Source organism: Bombus flavifrons, chromosome 5, assembly GCF_040668555.2.
Source record: "Bombus flavifrons isolate JBK064 chromosome 5, iyBomFlav1_principal, whole genome shotgun sequence".
NCBI lineage: Eukaryota > Metazoa > Arthropoda > Insecta > Hymenoptera > Apidae > Bombus > Bombus flavifrons.
Genome location: NC_138446.1, coordinates 1,389,292 through 1,402,343, shown reverse-complemented (window position 1 = coordinate 1,402,343; position 13,052 = coordinate 1,389,292). Strand labels below are relative to the sequence as shown.

General features: G+C 32.7%; 3 protein-coding genes and 1 long non-coding RNA gene across 6 annotated transcripts in view; 2 read left to right on the top strand and 2 right to left on the bottom strand.

The window, feature by feature from the left end:
* Positions 1-599: 599 nt before the first annotated feature.
* Positions 600-4,124, bottom strand: LOC138180161 (SUZ RNA-binding domain-containing). Of its 3 annotated transcripts, XM_069113739.1 has the most exons (5): positions 3,817-4,124; positions 3,369-3,432; positions 2,980-3,050; positions 1,332-1,521; positions 600-1,268 (listed from the first exon to the last, which is right to left on the bottom strand). In XM_069113739.1, exons 2-5 carry the CDS (start codon positions 3,378-3,380, stop codon positions 1,077-1,079), a joined length of 465 nt encoding a protein of 154 aa, XP_068969840.1. In that variant the 5' UTR covers positions 3,381-3,432; positions 3,817-4,124; the 3' UTR covers positions 600-1,076. The 3 variants fall into 3 exon arrangements, with proteins under 3 accessions (XP_068969840.1, XP_068969839.1, XP_068969841.1); XM_069113738.1 differs by lacking the exon at positions 3,369-3,432 and having other exon boundaries at positions 3,817-4,115; XM_069113740.1 differs by lacking the exons at positions 2,980-3,050; positions 3,369-3,432; positions 3,817-4,124 and adding an exon at positions 1,709-2,649.
* Positions 4,125-4,839: 715 nt separating this feature from the next.
* mRpL30 (mitochondrial ribosomal protein L30) lies at positions 4,840-5,677 on the bottom strand. Its single transcript, XM_069113736.1, has 3 exons — positions 5,538-5,677; positions 5,296-5,422; positions 4,840-5,205 (listed from the first exon to the last, which is right to left on the bottom strand). Exons 1-3 carry the CDS (start codon positions 5,645-5,647, stop codon positions 4,915-4,917), a joined length of 528 nt encoding a protein of 175 aa, XP_068969837.1. The 5' UTR covers positions 5,648-5,677; the 3' UTR covers positions 4,840-4,914.
* Positions 5,678-5,863: 186 nt separating this feature from the next.
* LOC138180168 (uncharacterized) lies at positions 5,864-10,645 on the top strand. Its single transcript, XR_011173218.1, has 3 exons — positions 5,864-6,149; positions 6,427-6,893; positions 6,959-10,645. It is a non-coding gene; the product is annotated as an uncharacterized LOC138180168 (long non-coding RNA).
* Positions 10,646-11,716: 1,071 nt separating this feature from the next.
* LOC138180157 (low density lipoprotein receptor adapter protein 1) overlaps positions 11,717-13,052 on the top strand; it is a 34,246-nt gene continuing 32,910 nt past the window's right edge. The window contains exon 1 of the mRNA XM_069113733.1: positions 11,717-11,998. Coding sequence (XP_068969834.1) covers positions 11,956-11,998 — 43 coding nt within the window. The 5' untranslated portion in view covers positions 11,717-11,955. The remainder of the gene's footprint in view (positions 11,999-13,052) is intronic.

Here is a 13,052-nt window from a genome sequence, read left to right as displayed (position 1 = left end):
TATAGAGGTCGTTGAATTTATTTTTTCACACTCTACAAAGATATTGAAGAATAAATATAAGATTCTATTAAAAAAACATGCTAATGACCTTGGAATCTTGTAAAAACAAAAGTGACCATGAGTAAAAACTATTTTCAGCCTCGTATGTAGTATGTGGACCTTGAAATACTATACCTTTGTCCTAATAAGTTTGTGATACAACAATAAATAAAGCAGATTTAGGTGGTCCCATTTAGCTGGGCTACCCTGTATGACAATATGACAGTAATGAATATTACTATGTGTTGTTGATATTTATTAATTTTTTACATGGTAAAAGTAATAAAAAGTGTAGTAAATATCTGAAAAATTTCTGGTAAAATTAATTGTTTCATAAAAATATATATTTAAAAATTAGAAAATTATATATTTATAAAATTACATGTTTTCTGTTTATAATAACACTCCATTTATAAAATGGAAAAAAATAAAATTATATATGTATATATCATATATATTATATATAATATATATAATATATATATATATATATATATATATATATATATATGTATATAATTAGAAAACAAATAACTACTCAAGTGTAACGAAGAGAGATATAAAGAGAAATCTTTTATTATACAATTAGTTTCAATATTTTGAAAAGCATGTACAATTGTAAAAAGCAAAATAATTTAATTTATACCATGTTGCAATTAGACATTTCGTTTTAATGTTTTTAGAATGACAGTTGTAGATTTCAATTAATTCAATATTCAATATTTCGTTAAACATAGTAGATATTAACAAAACTGGCGATATTATACCAGCAAAAAATATTATCAGTTCTATAATGACTTAACTTCGCCAATTTATAGCCTTGGTCTTTTTATGTATATAATCTGTCTATAACAGTGTCCTGCAGCACAGTTCTTATTATGCTCCATTCAAAATTGTAAGAGCATTGTGCTCATATTTGGTCAGAAAGATTAGTTTGTTTTCTGCCATCAGCCTCATAGCTGCCTCTCTTCCCTATGTTAAGGTGAAGGAAGAGGAGGAAAAGGATGGGTGGAAAGAACTGAACCCTGGAAGACGCGCTACCTGCGTACATTAAATCCCCGTGTTCCATCTGGTCCAATAGGCATACGAAGAACATTACTTGGTAGCCCACTGCTACTCGGAGTTATTGGTTTTGGTTGAATTTTATTTATTTCTTGCATTAATTTTTCCTCTGGACTTTTCTCTTCACCTAAAATTCTTTTCCTTGCTTCTGCGTATTCTTGTTCCCTCTAAAAAATTTTTAATTATACAATTTTTGTAACACTTTTCATGTTAAAATAATGAAAATATACCTGTTTTAAAGATTTAATAGGTTGTTTTGGTTTATCCCCATTTACTAATGGTCCATCACCACTACCTTGTGAATCTCTTGTAGGTCTTTTCAATATTTTTACCGTTGGCTTTGGAGGTACATATTGAGATCGCATACCATCTTCCCCTAACATTATCATTCTGGTACTCGTATTGTGACTGGTTTTGAAACTAAGGCATTACAAAATGATATATTAAGCTATAACTATTTTTATACTATTAACATTTTTTCATTTGTAATACTTCACATCAAGCAATTAAGTAATAATTGTAAATTAAAATTGTGCATTGCAAATATCTTTTTATGATATTAGTGCTTTCATGCTAGCAGTTTTTTATCCGTAGAATTATATATTACTTTATATATTGGGTTGAGTGGAAAGTTTCCACTTTTTCTGTTATAGACAACATTGTATTATTTTTATACAAATTGAATTGTTCAATCAATGATATAATCTCTGATATTTTCTATTATGTTCTCCTAATATTCTCAGACTTTTTGATTCCTTCTCTATAAGAATCTCATTCCTTTCCCACCTAGATTTTGCAACAATCTGAATGAATGGCAATCGAATGACACTATGTTTAATGAATATGGAGCATTGGAGTATAATTTCCTAGCTTAATTCTTTTTACTCTTTTTCTGAGTTCTAAATTCATCACATGTAAACAAGTATATTAATAAAACATGATTTATTTCCTATTAACCCTTGCTTCTCCAGTGCTTTTTCTCCAGGTATTCACTTATTTGTGCCAATTATTAATAACTTATCTCAAAGTCTTTAATTTGTTTACAAAAATTTGTAATAGATTATTTCCTGTGTGCATTTCCTGATCAAGTGTTTTGTTTTCCATTGGTTTGTAGTACTATCTTTTTCAAGCATTATCATGACATCATTTGCCTTTTGCTATATGTGACTATTGAAAAAATAATTTCCATTACTGTAGAATTTTCAATGTATATTTTGTTACATAGTTTACTTTGTTTTCTTTTCTTTCACATAGCGAATACAGAAAGTATATACAGAGTTCATAATCATTCCAAAACAACGGAGCATTTCAACAATACATATTTGGAACATATTAAAATTTCATTATAAGGTTATTTACAATCTTAATATAAGATTATTTACAATCTTTGTCATTTATAAATCATCTTTATTTATTAATTTTAGTTTCTTCGATAATGGTGCATCATATATATCAACATCTCCTGATTGATATTTTTGAAATCATATTTGATAGGTTCAAATCTTAACAATACATTCTCCATACATTTCACAAATGTTCTTTATTGTATATATAATTGTAGTGCCCTTCTGAAACTTATAAAGTAATAAGTATCGAATATGAATTTGAAACATTTTTTAATGATTTTTATAACAAAAGAATAACTGAATAAATCAAGATATAACTTCAAGCATAGAACATGTATTAGATAAGGTTATGAAAAATAAAAGGATAATGACTAATGAATTACATAATAATGTTATAACAATATTCTACAGCAAATTCAATAACTTTTCATTCAACCCAATATTTAACACATGATAATTCTAAATTCCAGGTTTATATTCTTTTTAAACTTATATATATTTTCATATATATATTTGATGTTTCTAAACCTACCTAGAAGATTCTATTTCTTCTAATGCTTCTACTGCATTCAACTGAAGGGCATCTAATTTTTTATCAAGCACCTAAAATTTATTGAATATTACTTAATTAATTTGACTATTATTAAGATATAGAAGTATTCAATAAAATAATGTTACTTGATACAACAGTATTGAACAAAAGTATTAACACAATATGCAATTCAGTGTACAAATATTTAAACTATTAATATTGTCTTATTTTTTAAGTATTCCGTTTGAATTTAGATTTTTGTAATACTTTTATGAATATATCATATGTTATTTACTTTCTTTGTGTAATTTTGTTTTCATATTTAAATAAGGAAGATATTGTGGATGAAGATCTATATAAATTCTTTAATACATTTTTCCAATACTTACAAACTTATGCATTGAACCATGTATTGTATCAGTGCTTTTGTTCTATGTATATTTCAGTAATAACCTATTTAGAAGATAGAAGTCTAAAATATTTAATGTTCTACATTTTACATATCTATAAAATTAATAGATATATCAGTATTTGAAAGTAACATACTTTAATTCAACCAGAAATATATATTTTCAAGTAAAATACATTTTTATTTTCACTATTATCATTAACCACATGGATACTTATTTATTTAACAGTAAGTAGTGTTATATAAATATAATTCGCAAAGATAATCTATTTTCGTGGTAGCAATATGCAAATTCGTATTATTGACAATAATGAACTTAAAATTAACATTTTAGGTACATCTGCCATAGTATAGGTTAAGATAATTATTTCATTATCAAATGAAGTTTAAATAACACGATCTCAAATATTACGTAAAAAACAATTCACCTCTGATTCTTCAATTTCTTCCCAACTTTCAAGAATGTCATCCATCGCTGACATTTTTCGAATTATACACTTATTTTTAACTCTTATAAATCACCTTGAAGAAGTTAACAACGTTCGCACGAATCGAGGAACGTATAAATGTGCATAAGATTGGCATATGTATGTATCTTATGGTAAGAGAAAAATTAAAATATTTGTCTTATGTCATATTTGCCAAATAAAGGGATCAAATATTTCCTAGACTAAACTTTTTTTTGGCGCAACGTTCAGGGTACTTACACCAAATTGTTTATAAAATAGTTTATACGTGTAATGTATAAATATTAATTAATAAATATGAATTTACTTTAATTGATATTGGTAATAGACTTAAACATGATATTGAGAAGGTAGAATAAGGCAAAATTAAAGACAAAATTAAATAATCAAGATCTATAGAATATGTCTAAATAAATATGTTTATTCAAATTAAAAATTTTTTGTAAAATTTATATAAATAAATAAAATCTATTTGATAATAATATTGATTATTAAACTTTTATTTATTGATATATTATTAAATTTAAAATAGTTTATTGTTTTTAAGAAACAATAATTTTTATTGCAAATATTAATATAGCAGATTTGTACAAATTTTATAAGTACTTTGGTTCTGAAAATATTTAATCCCTAAAAAGAATTATTTAATTTATTAAATTAAGATTAAAAATATTTTTTATATGAAACATATCAATATCATATTTGATCATTACCTGATTTCTTAAATGATCAAATGATAAAGGTTTTTGGCAAGGAGTAATAATTTTCTTATTTTCTTTACTTTATAATATGCAAATAAGTTTCAAAATTTTGCAGGGACATAGATTTCAATGAGATTTTTTATAATAATACATAATTACTAACGTATGTGGTTGTAAAATATTAGTAGTAAAATATTATTTATAAGACATAAAAACTTTTAGTCATTTTTAAGAAATTTGGACACTATTTAAAAATTAATATATATATTAAGCGCTGTTATGATTGCCTATATAAATAAAGTGTATTATTTATTCAATGGCTGTTTCTCTATTTCCTATACATATGATATTTATTATATTATATAAGAATTCCTTTTATCCATTTTAGCCTTAGCTGTTCCCGGATAGTATAATGATTCATCTTTTTTGTACAATTCTTAAATTCCATGGTGGCTTGGTAACGTGCAGGGTCAAGTTTTCCAGTATTGTAAACTGTTCCATTTTCATGTATATAATATTCCGTTAAATCATCGACTGTATTTGGTAAGTTTTCGGGTAATTTTAATGGGACAATTTTTACTAGATGTTTTACTCTCCAAAGCAGAGCACAAATTTCTGGCGTATTCTTTACGAATACTGGATCAGTTTTCTGCAAAAAATGATATGTAGCACAAACAAAGTTGAAGAAAGCCATAAATCAATTTAGAGTTAAAATTTAAATTTAAATTTAATTTATTACGTCCTCTTCAAATCCTAAATCTGTAAGTATATCTTTTTCCCAATAAGGATTGCCCTTCCAAGGTTTTACTCTGCGAACCATCAAAACTTTTGATGGTACAATTGGAGGATCTACATGATCTTTTTTACTGAAACAAAAAATAATTTTTCACCAACAATTTATAAACACAAGTAAAACATGATGTATTCATAGATAAAAAATATATTCATATATATAAAACATAATAGAATCTTTTTTCTTACACTGGATAATATTTAATTTTCTCATATGTGACAGCATCTTTAAGCCATGCTTTTGAATACTGTCGATGACCACGTACAAATGTTAATAAAATGTTTAAACGACTCGTCATTTTCTACAAATCTAAACTGCGATTATTATTAGGTTATGTTAGGTAAAATTATAACATGTGAAGTACAGAACAAACCTGACATCTTACGAGACTTCGTATCACCACAGACGTGGTACAGAGTAGATGTGACATAAGATGCTTTTTCGTGTGCAACGTTTTGAGGTTCAACTGATTTATTTATCATTTTTGTGTTACATGTGACATCAATATATTTAGCAACGATTTGAATTATTGGAAATCACAAACGAAGCATAGAATTTGATACTTCTGCTTTAAAAACTTGCAACATGATTTATGGATGACTCAAAGAGATAAATTATGCTCAATGAGAAGAACAAAAGACCAACGAAAAGAGCAAAAAGTCTATAAAAAATTTGCTTCTGTGGATAGATATATCGATTAAATATATCGATCTCCACAATATACTAAAATTAAGGCTTCAGACTAACAACGCAACTTAAAACTCAGAGTTAAAAGGAAGGCTTGAAATTGAGATTAAAATGTAAGGCTTAACTAAAACTTAAAACCAAGGCTTGAATCTTAAAGATAAACAAAAAATAAGTTCCTCGCCGTTCCTTGTCATTCAACAATGAGGTTTAAAATAAACTTAATTTATGTATGATGTGTATCTTAATTTAGAAGATAAACATTTTCAATTATCGAGCAATAAGTGTTTGGTATCTTGTGCACACTAATTAACTTTAACATAGTTCTGAAAGATCAAAAATCTAAAAGCCATGCTTCAATTGCTATATATATCTTATGGTAAATTTATTTAGGTAGTTTCACAAACATGACCGTGCGGTATTTGAAAATTGTTCACAAACTAGAGATGCCGGAGAGCATGCAGCTCGTAGGAATGCATTGTATTTCAACGTAATTTTCGAACACGGAGGGTTTGTCGAGCTGTAGAGCGACAGCCAGGTCAGGAACGGAAGGAATATTTGAATGCACCATGTAAACGAGCTTAGCAGTTATACATGAAACGCTACACTCAAACATCCTTTCATTCCAAAGCACTCTTGTATTTTTAATGATAAACATCCTGAAAATTCAATGTAAGGATTCGACTATAACTGCTCACGAAGCTATAAGGACTACAGAAAATTTTGATGTAGATGGTATCTACTCTTTGAAATTTCATTCACGCTGTAATAAGGCACGTCTACCGTGATTACATCGGTAAAATATGAAATTAATCTGAAAATACAAGTATATGTAGAGGTTACACTTTTAAAGAGTTTCTGTAAGTGTTCAAATGCTTTCACGAGTCACTCTATGTTCTCTGGTATTTTAATATTTTTATTACAGTTGGATTCATAAAATCCATACGCAAATGGAGAGAAATTTCTGGGATTCTCTGGGATGTAAATAGAAGATCGAAGTACGGTTTGTCATACGTTTTGACAGTGCAAAGTCCGAAAATTTAACATGCACACATTCGATTCCTTACGTATCATATTTTCCACACGACGATCTTCAATGGATACGTACTCTTGCGGAAATGATACCCGCGTTATGGTTGGCAATAGCGAGAGAAAAACGAAGGAAAGGAAACGAAATAATCCATCTTGAGGCGGAAGAAAAATTTTCGTGTCTTTGCGCTTGAAAATTTAAAATAATCTGTTGTATCCTTTGTATACGGATCAAAATATTTTTCGTCGTTTCTCATGGTAGTTGTGTACAAATGCTTTATTTTATAAGGCTTTTTGGCATATTTTTCAACGAGATAACAGATCGGTCTGAGTTCAGCAAATCGAGTTTGTAAATTTCTAAAATGACAAAAAGGACATTTTTACAAGTGAAACATCTGAAGATCGAAATGCATACGTTCATAAGAATCTGTACCTGTAGATATTTGATTGTTCTGACACCTCCGTGTTCTTCACAGCGATAGTTCGTCAGGATACGTATTCGTTGTAACCGTAGCCTAAAACGAGAAAGAGTAACGTAATTATTGGCTTTTGTGTCCGATCAATTGTATTAATTACTATCACGAGAATCTGAATCTGCCAGTCAGCTGTTTATCGTCATACCGATACGATATATGCCAGTCGATAGCGATATACCGTGCGCAGGTGAAGTACCCGAAACATTCGCGAACATCGGCGAAATTATTCAACGAAACGTAATACGTTACACGTTTCCGAACGTAGTTGCGGTTAAAATGTCGATTAGATTGTGATTTATGGGAACGGTGGTTCTAGCAGGTTTGTGGATGCGACACTGTTCAATTACGCAATGTCGGTCTGGAAATTTCGCCTGGCGGATCTCCAATGTGTCGCACAGATATCGAGAAACGCTCCACCGACTGTATTTCACGTATTGTTGGACTAAGTAATTTCAACGGTTCGCTTAATTCGTATCGCGGAATCATTCTCAAATAGTTAGCGTTGTTGGAAGTTTGAAGCAAGGGGATATAGCTGATAGACAGAGACTCCTTCTGTCGGATAGTATGTACCTCTGATGTTTTTCGATTTGATTGTTCATTCTCGAGGAAAAAAGGAGTTCTTTTAAAAAAGTTGAGATTATTTCGGAAGATATCCGTGTACACTTCGTTTTTAAGATTTCGATCAAACACGCTTTTATCGTATTTTTCGAACAATTTGATGTTTCGTCATAGTAAGGAAGTAAAATAATTGCTACTTTTCCCGTTGCATGTAATGGCTACCCAAGATGGAATTTGAATTCTCATTACATAAGGGGCGAGTGTAATTCAATCGAAGCTAATGGACCGTGAGCACAGCACCATCGGTAATCTCGTTTTGATGTCTATTGTGGCCTACATCGCATAGCTACACATTTACGCGTGCACTATGTATCAGGGTGCATCAGTGGACCATTGTATCCGCCTTCGCAACTTAGAAAATTAATTGACTACAAACCAAATGTTACCGAGCAATTATGTTACATATTCGTATTCTTTGAGAACACACCCATTAACTACAAAACGATGAAGATTATATTTAATCCACCAAGGATATGTTTCTTGTTTTTGACTGACGAGCAACATATGAGGGACATATGAATTGAAAGGGAGATGAATGTGTATATTCTCGTGCTATACACACGCGTGTGTCAAGTTGATGAAAGTTGCAAAAAGTTTTGGAAAAGATCACGAAACAAGTTTCGAACGAATGTATGTACTTGAAGGATCTAGATCCAGGTCGATGGGAAGCATTAGCGTGGCGAGGCGCGATATCGAACTTGCCACGTTAGGATATTAAAGTTCTTGTCGCAAGGCGAAGGGTTACGAAAGTTTCGCGATTCAATTTCGCGCGGACCCCATCGACTCGAGGACCGATGTGTCGGAAGATCTCGCCGATTTGCGAGATTTGTGTGAAAACTCTCGCCAACCTTTGAAAAACTTTCTTTAATATATGTATCCACGATAGAACCTAAAAGTTATGTACGTTGGAAGATGTATTAGTGGCGATTATATTTTTATGTCAGAAACGAACCTATTCTTTACCTAGAAAGCAATTCCAAATTTTGACGAGTTTCTTGTTACAAAAACTAAACAGGTCGTTTAGAAATTTTATACTAAGTAGCAAATGAGATAGTAACGACAGTAAATATTGAGCAGCTTCTTGGAATTCTTTTCAATGATTATAGCGTGAATGGACTAAAAAGGATTATGAATGAAATGTTCTGTAAACGGTTCTCGAACGGTTAAGGTGCCAATGAAAACATGTTATTCCTATAAATCTTTATTCAAAAATATCCAAAATACATTTATCCAAAATATAAAGTTTTGAATTATCTATTTTTGAAGGGCGTTTTCCAAGCAGCGATAATCGCGAAGTAGAAACAGGTAATCATGAGGATCACAGTGATAAGAATACGTAATTACCAAACACTAAGTTGTTGCATATGATATAGTCCATTTTATAAACGTGTAAAGTCGTCCAAAATTTAGTAACTAAAAGTACTGTTAAATGATAGATATTTATTAGATTAATTTGGAGCTTTAAGTTGGCCAAACACAATATGATTGGTGTTTTGTCAACTTTTCAAAAAATTATTCCCTTATAAAACATTCGAAAATTTGACAACGGTCGTATCTGCTGTGAGCCCGTTAATTTGTTTAAAGCATTTGGTCAGAATATAACATATCATTTATTAACGCGTGCGGTTGGTGTATTGAAATGCCTTCCAGTAATATTCAAATTTCTTTCGCAAGAGTTTTAACAAAGCTCGGGAAAATTTTAGATAGCTTCGCCTTCTACGGAATAATAGGTGGCTTAACCGAAGTGGCTTAAACTTTGCCCCTACTCTCGAATGTCGGTTCCTTCTGCTACCAGTTGAGAGGAGACCACGAATTTTAATCGAGAATCGTGTCGAGAACTTGGCTCACCTTCAACTTTTAAACCCCTACTCGCAAAACTCAACTTCTATTTTCCGAAATACACTACTTTTTCATGATAGATTGACCAACTTGTTAAATTGTACGATCGCTTACGAATTACCTGGAAGTTTACGCGAATTAAAGGCAATGAATATGCGATCGTATATGAATAAAACGTTGGTTTGCTGTAAGGAACCTCAGCGAGTCAAGTCGTAATTGAAATGCAGACAATGTTTTGAATTGTCTTAGCATTTTTGAAGAGCGTTTTCCAACCAGCGGTAGTCGCGAAATAGAAACAGATAATCACGAGGATCACAGTGATAAGAATACGTTATTGCTAAACACTAGGTTTTATAAACGTGTAAAATCATTCAAAAGTTAGTAACTAACAGTACTGTTAAATAATAGATATTTATCCGATGTTAATTTGAAGCTCGAAGTTAGGCAAACACAATATGATTGGTGTTTTGTCAACTTCTCTTATAAAAAGGCAAAGTATGTATCAGAGCAATGAGCCAAATAGACGAACGTCAAGAATATACAAAAAGATTATGAACAATGACCAATGTTATAAAAACCAGAACTTTGTCTCATAATACTTAAAATGTACCGAATCTGACGAATCATAGATTGATTAATATTATTTTCAAGAAAGCTGTAAGGTTGTAATTTTATATCGATCATTTCGTTTCCTACAACCTGATAGATCGGTTCGGTGACTCTGGTTTGCGAACATTTATTCCGGAACAGATTTTCTTCTCGTAAAGGAAGGAAACTAAATCGAATTCATAACTATTGGTTTTATACTCTTTTTTTTATCTTTCATATTTTACGATAGGCAAGAATCGCTCTCGTAAGTAAGCAAATCGAACTGGTTTGAAAAGAGATCGTTCAGACAGCCCAGACCATTTTGAGTCACTTGCAACGTCTATACGGGTCTTTGACGCTTTACCTTCGTTTCTTGCATTTCTCTTCATCGCAACTTCGAAAACAGCTGTGGCGATTTTCTCCTGACAGTTGTCGAAAGTTACAACGAAAATCGCACTGGATTATAAAATTCTGTTTAGAGAATTGCAATTCAAGGTACACAGTTAGATGATGGAACGAAAATTTCTTCAAACGCGGCTAACGATCGATGAGCAACGACATGTATTGTATCGATAATGATATTATACTCAGTTTTGTTGTTTTTTTCCTTTTAATGGACGATGTACGAAAATGCATCCGTACTTAAAGGGTTGCTAAGAACCTTGAGTCTCCCACGTGCGTTCATTTCCTCGAGACAGAACTTTGTACGCGACGTTCAGCTGTGGTTTCGAGAAATTTCGTGACGACCCAGTATGTAAATGTATTTTATGAAACGAAAATTACAAGCGATTCTGAAAATACTATTTCAAAGCCAAATTCAAAAAGCGATACGCCGTAACAATGGTATCAAATACAGAGTTTGGTTCGGATTTCGGCTGGGCTAGTTTAAAAGTAAGCGATGAACTGTCGTTAGCTGTCAGTTCAGAAGAGGAGGTGTAAAATTCGAGAGATGAAGCGTGGAAAGATCGAACCGATCCCGAAGCCGGTCGAAACACGGTTTGTCACTGTGATCGGGTGAGGAGTGTCGAGTATCGAACGTTGAACGGCAAGCACGCGGGACTGTGAGGCTCGTGCTCGGTTCCCCTTGTAAAAGTCGATAGTGGGGATAAGTGGAAACGCGTACGAGTCCGGCGAGAAGAGTGAAGCGGCAAAGTCGAGTAAGAGGCAGACAGAATTCACAGACGGCTCGTCGTATCCCGATGTAAACCAGGAGACGGCATTTCGAGCTCGTTCGTTCACGCACGAGGGCGGTTTTTCTTCGAGGTCTTCGATCGAGCTTCGTGATCGGCGATCGTAACGAGCTACCCGACCATCGCGCACGTCTAACGACAATCGATCGAAACGACCACGAGACCACAGAATCACGACAAGCATGCCGTTCTTCAAGAAGCTTAGGAGATTCTCCAGGCACAAAAGTGAGTTGTTTATTTCTCCAATTTGTCCGGCCTATTCAACACAAATTAGATAGAATCCTTGAAAAATCGTCCTTTCGTCGTGAAAACTTTGTAACTTTGTCAAACGCTGTTGTCAAACTTTGTGATCATTAATATTTTGTTGGCGCGGGCGAAGATCGCCGCGTCGATTGGGAGGTCGAAGCAATCAAAGTTATTCAAGTTGAAAAACTCGCGGACTGTCTGCGAAGTGGAGAAAGATTTTGCAGCTTTGTCCTCAAGTTCGAACTCGTTCCACGAGTAATTACGTTTTCGTAAGATAGCGCGTCGTTTCAGGCCGAGTTTCGCGTAATGGAATTTCAACGCCGAGGGAAGTCTCCGAGAGAAGAGGTTGCAGTCGAGCTCCCGTTTGATTCGTCTCTCCTGCTTAACGTAGTTTCAAACTAGTCGCGACGTCCTGTTTCCTCGAGAACGAATCGGCTCGATCACCTATCGTCCTAAGTATTTTGCGAAAGGATACCAGGATGATACGATTTTCTTCGTTCTTCCGCGAAAGTCTTATCGAAAGCGTCTCGACCATCGAACATCGAGTACATACGCGTTTTTCCTGTTGTCCTAGTTTTTCTAACTGTGAGCAATGACTCGCGAAAAATGGAATAACGTCACTTACCTTTTTATCGCGTTTGAATATTTTATCTAATGTATACGCAATTGGAATCGCTGCGAAAGCGCGCAATGCTCGTGAAAAATTATTCATCGAACGAGACATTCGCGAACAGATGAATAGAGTTGTAGCGTTAAATTACACCGTTTCGCATGCAAAATGTCGCACTTGGATTAAGTAAACGTGTCGAAACGCTTACCTCTTGGTTCTGCGTTTTTCCTTTCCACGCGATCTATGTTTCTTAATTATATCTTTGTCCGGTCCCGCGTCTGATTTCCTTTCACTTATAATCATTAAGTATCATTTTCTACGTCGATTATTTGGCGCCAAGAGCTTCCCGGTGCGTGTGCAATTTTCTCAGCATGCAATTCTCGATTCGCGTGACGCAACATTTTCACTTTCCTCTCGAGCACG